The sequence below is a fragment of the Gastrolobium bilobum genome, unplaced genomic scaffold (genome assembly GCF_033153095.1).
Source record: "Gastrolobium bilobum isolate Gb01-03AN ecotype WA unplaced genomic scaffold, APGP_CSIRO_Gbil_v1 utg20487, whole genome shotgun sequence".
Classification (NCBI taxonomy): domain Eukaryota; kingdom Viridiplantae; phylum Streptophyta; class Magnoliopsida; order Fabales; family Fabaceae; genus Gastrolobium; species Gastrolobium bilobum.
Window position 1 is genome coordinate 328,467 of NW_026897768.1, and position 5,834 is coordinate 334,300.

Consider the following 5,834-nt stretch of genomic DNA (forward strand, 5'->3'; position numbering starts at 1 on the left):
TAATTTCTTTTAGAAATGTTAAATTTAATTTAATTTGTAAAGTATAATAATTATATTAATTCTAAGAAAAAAGGTAAAATGGTAAAAATATCTCATTGACCCTCCATTATCCTCTCATTCCATTTTTTTGACTCCCAAACAAGAGAAGGGGATATCCTCCAATATCCTTCCTTTCCTTCCCCTCCCTCCCCCTTGAATCTCCTTCCTTCCATTCCCCTCCAAACTCCCAAACAAAGCCTTAGCGTATATGAGGAATTAATTTTGGAATAGGATCCGTTTACAAATTTTTTTTGCAAATTACACTAAGTACGACCGGTCGTACACTGCATGATTAAAGTATGACCGGTCGTACTTAGTGTAGTTTGTAAACAAAAAAATTTGTAAATATAACCTGTCCCGTTAATTTTTATTAAGAAAGTTATATAAAAAACCATCTTTAAGTAGCATAACTTTATCTTTCTTTTTTATTTTTATTTTTTATAAACCACAAACATCCTCCTGCTCAGCTTCCATGTTGGGGAGGATTATCGTTATCTTTCTTAATTTTATATTAATGAAGTTTATACATATTGTTTAGCCTAATTTATTATAGGATTTAATGTTTATACTTTTATTGTAGAAAAAGTTCCTCTGTCACACTCACATAAAATTGAGTGGGTCCAATTGTAAAGAGAAGAGAAAAAATATCAGTGAAATCCACACATTTTTATGTGTGAATGGTAAAAAAACTTTTCCTACAACAAAAATAAACTTGCATAAGTACTTTTTCAAGCGAGCAAGCCAACGAGCATACAATAACACTCTTCTTTGATTTACCAAAAAAAAAAAAAATAACACTCTTCTTTGTCTTTCTTGGCTTGAACTTGTTTCTTCTAACTTCCTCGATCCATCAATGTTGAGATTTAACATTTTAAAATAATATAACTTGAAGTCAGGATTGTGTCCAAATATTAAAACCCTAAAGTCTTTTGAATTTACTAAAGTACACTATCTGTTTAACCATTTATAACAACATTTTCATATTATTGGCCATGTTAGAATAGTGTGTTTTACACCTATCACAAAGCTCTCACGATGGATAACCTTCTGAAATCAGACATATGGATGCTTAGGGAAAGTGCATATTCACTTAGCCAAGCAAATTAGAGTATCACTGTCGCAACCATACGAAATTTGAAAAAAAAAATGAATAAAAAACTGAAAGCCACGTGCAATGCAAATCTGCAACCTTGTCTTGTATTTTTGTGCATGATGATAAAGCAGAAGAAGGTTAGAACGTAACAATCCAACCATGAAATTAATGAGGTGGAAGGAAAATAATTGAGGCCCAATACTCTAGCAATCTACAGCTCATACCCAATAATTAATAGATTGCTGGCAATGAATTTGAGATAGAAACAAGGTTTGACAAATGGATCACAAATTGGTTTGGGCGTTACAAGCTTTAACCCATATTCCATTTTGTAGTCCAGTAGTTATGGCACCTAACTTTCATCGGTTTCATACGTATATAAAGAGGGGTTTGATGTTGCATGAGAATTCAATTATCATGTTGTGACTCAACTAGTGGTGGACCCATATTTATTAAAAAAAGAAAAAAAAAGTTTTGCACGCAAATTGAAGGGTCACAACATGATAATTGAATTCTCATGCAACATAAGAAAATGTTTTCCCATATAAAGACTGACCAGTTTTGTTGCAAATTCTTTTTGTTTTAGTTTTTTAGATAATGATTACGAGATTTGAATAATTTTATTATTTTATTGAGTTTGGACCATTTTCATAAAAAAGAAAACATTTTGAGGAAAAACAATTAACTTTAAAAATATTGTTGAGGGTCCAACAAGAGCTCATCTCAATTTTCGGAAGATTTTATTTTTAAATAATTAAAATACTCTTTACCAAATGATGGTAGATGAGCTGAGCAGGTGAGCGTGAGAGTACTATTCGATCATTTTTAATATCATCTTTGGAAGGAATTTAAAGATTAGTCCATAAGAAATCTATGAAATTACCAAAGGATAATCGCCAAATAAAAAAAAACACTCTTTGTTTTTGTTCAAATCAATTTAGTTAATATTATAACATCTTAATATCAACTAAAAAGTGTTGTTGGGTAAACAAGCTCTACTTCTAAGTGGGGAACCAAAGTTCATACGTGAATTAATGCAATTATATATTTTACACAAAGCCTTGCTTCTTTTCTTTCTTCTAAGCATTTCTTTACTAAAATAGTTAGTTTTATATATTTATAAAGAACGGGATTTTAGAAGAAATTTTCAATTCAAAGTATTTGTTCAAATGCTTACATTTAAAAACACTTTTATCAAAATGCAACTTTTTGATTGATTTTTAACTAAACAGCAGAAAGCATTATATATAAGTGATTTGGACCATACTAAAAAGATGAAAGATTCAGCCCAATAATAGCCTAAAAGGACAAAGGACAAAAGACAAAGACTTGGTAAAAAAGAAGGAAAAAGTGTGTATCATTTTAAAGGAGATAAAGTTGAATCATTTTAAGTGAGAGAAAGAGATGGATAAAGAAAGAGAGAGAGTAGACAAAAAAATATAAAGGTGTGGGTCCCACCTCTTTGTAAGAGTGAAAGAATATAAGTTGTGTCATTTATAAAAATAAATATTTTTTCCAAAAAAAATCGTGTGTGTCATAATCTCACAAATGCACAATTGGATTCACAACAACTCATGACTCATGAATATCCTTAATAGCCAATGACTAAGAAATATTTAGGCGATTCCACCTAAGCCTACGCATCCCGCAAATGGAATAGACTGAGAAAGCTATTACAATCTACCAATAAAGCTACTAAGGTGTCATAAAGAGATTATTGCGAGAAGCTAAAAGCCTATCATCACTCAAATACTAACTTTAGTATTTGAGTGTCTTACAGATATTCACCCCATCTATCCTAGGCAAATAAATTTTTTCAACATGAAAATCATCATCCTGCAGATATCATCCCGTACCACCCTGCAGATATCATCCCGTACCGCAAATAAGCAGATCTCATCCCTATCAAATTCAATCACCACTTGGACTATGATCAGACACAACTCTTCTTGGACCAATCAATCCGTAATTATTTCTATGCAAAATAAATTATTTTTATATTCTCGTGTGTCACTTAAAATGGAAATTAAACTATAAAAAGGGTGTTACTCACGTATAGTTTATGCATTATGTCTTGTTGGACTAATATAAGAGGCAAGATATGGAGGGCCAATCAGAGTATTTGGTAGAGGGGATATTTGTTTTTTCTTTTACCGAAAAATATAATTAATGAGAAATTGATAGGAAAGTAAATTTGATGAAAAAATTTAAAAAAATATGTTTGGTTCACCAAAATATTATCAAACAAATTTATTTAAATTTGCAAAGTCTATATTTGGTGAATATAAAATAGTTATGAAAAAATAGGTTGAATTGATCAAAACACCCAGTTATAATTTTTTTTAAAAGAACTACCATACAAGTGGAGACTCATTTCGGTTCACAACTTGGAGCCTCTTTTTTCACTTCTCCATCTATCCTAAAATACCGCATATCACATCTGAAGTGATATTTTAGAATAGTTAATTTAACCAAAAAAACAAGTGTGAACTTGTTTACTAGGCTTCCTATTTACCTTTTTTTTTTTTTTTTTTTTTTTTTTCCAAACCTGATCTTTTTCAATTGCCACCCACACTTTTCCACGAAACCCAAATGAAAACTTGTACCAAACACATCTAAGGGTTCAAAATCTGAGAATCCGTATATCTCCCCGGTAAAGTAACCCAAACCGTCAAAGAGGAGTTCTAGTTAAGCATGCAATGCAACTCAGAGCTACATTACTGTTTCGCACTGCATCTCGGATTGAGAACAAGATGAGCACCTTAATTAGTGACCAGCCAATGACAAGATTAGCTTAGCCTAGCTAGGATCATAGCCCACATAATATATAGGCATTCCGGTCACCACATGAGGAGCCAATGGGTTGGGAAGTCAAAATTGTAAAGGTTCTCTAACATCCACTTACAAGGAGGCGATAACACAGACTTTAGAGCAAGTCTTATGCATACTTTAAATACGAATGCTTTTATGGAATATACACAACTCATCCCTTAACGCTTAAATTTGCTTGTATCAATAAGTACCTACCCCACCTCTATCCTAAGGATTTTGAAGAACAACATTGCAGCACCTTCGAAGGAGTCTTCATTGCCATTATCAGTCCAGTTCAGATTAACAAGTGAACCACCTTCAATCGTGTGTGTCCAGCTAGGGGGACTCTGCCCTTAAAAAAAAAACAACTAAATACAAAGCAAACTGGGAATTCCACCAATATATATGGCATCCTCCCTAACTAAAGAAACAATCCTCGTAGGAATCTGCTCAAATACATACATCCCCATAACCTCTGTTGATTGCCTCAGATGCATGCCAGCCTGATGAACACTGGTTTCCCTCACGGTAGGTGTGCTTCAAACAAATAAGCCAATCTTTTTGAAGCCAATACCAGATTTTGCTCACCAAATACGCTTTAGGAATGAAGTTGTGCTCTTTGGTGATGGTATTGATGACCATCTCCGAGTTACCCTCAACTACCAGCATTCTAGCTCCCAAATTTCACACATACTCCCAGTATAGCACGAGAATCTTCATTTCCAAACTCCACGAGTGTCACGAACAAGACCCCACAACCTGTCTCGTGGGAAGACCCAATAAACTTGTATTTTTTTAAATAACTTCTTTTAATAGAAAAGTCATATGGTGGAAGGAAAAAGGGAATAAATGGTAATTGAAACTGGTGAAACTTATATGAAGAATTGTGATGGTTTTGCTGACAATTTTCTTTTATTATTACTTCGTATAATGGAAACATTAAATAAGAGTACTGTTGCCAATTAATGAATTCACCAAACAACAAAAAAATCGGTTAGTGATTGATCAATCCATTCAACCCAAATTCTTATTTTATATATTTATGGAATAACATTAGGGAATCTTCTTTCATAAATTTCACTGTATACACCCTTAATAAATTATGATTAAGACTCCTATTAGAACAGCCAAAATTGATATTTGAATAACAACTGTCGGCGTTTGAAAAGCAAATAAATTATAGGCAAGAGGGGAAGATCGATGAAGAGGAAACAGAAAGCATATGCCAAAAATGACTTCCCCTTTCTTTCAGAACCCAGATTGTGAGATGTTGCAGGAGCCTTCTGAAATTTTGTTCGAATCATTTTCAAGCAATGGTGTTCGTGACTCTATCTATGATTCTCTTTCCTTCGATATGGTTGACTTCTCCATGGATTCACAGTCACCAGTCAAAGGAAACCACAACGAGCAAAAGCAATTGGTGGTTAAGTCTGAAAATAAAAAAGAGCACACTGAGGAAAGGTCGTATATAGGTGTAAGGAAAAGGCCATGGGGAAAATTTGCAGCAGAGATTAGAGACACAACGAGGAATGGCACAAGGGTTTGGCTTGGAACCTTTGATAGTGCTGAGTCTGCTGCTTTAGCTTATGACCAAGCTGCATTTTCCATGAGAGGCCATAAAGCTGCACTCAATTTTCCAGTCAAAAGGGTCAAAGAATCTTTGCAAGAAATCCAATATGGTTGCTTGGAAGGATGTTCGCCTGCACTTGCACTCAAGGAGTTGAATTGCATTCAAAGAAAATTGTCATCAAAAGCTGGAAAGTGTAAAGAGAAACAGGAATCAGATGCAACATCACCAAGTGTGGTAGTGTTTGAGGATTTGGGAGTTGAATATCTAGAACAACTTCTAAGCATATCCGATCAAGGTGCAAGCCCTAGCTACTACAAATAA

The 5,834-nt window shown here is 33.6% G+C and overlaps 1 protein-coding gene across 1 annotated transcript; it reads left to right on the plus strand.

Moving 5' to 3' along the window:
• The first annotated feature begins 5,174 nt into the window (after positions 1 to 5,174).
• LOC133310082 (ethylene-response factor C3-like) lies at positions 5,175 to 5,834 on the plus strand. The gene has a single exon (XM_061510970.1). It carries the CDS (start codon positions 5,175 to 5,177, stop codon positions 5,832 to 5,834), a length of 660 nt encoding a protein of 219 aa, XP_061366954.1.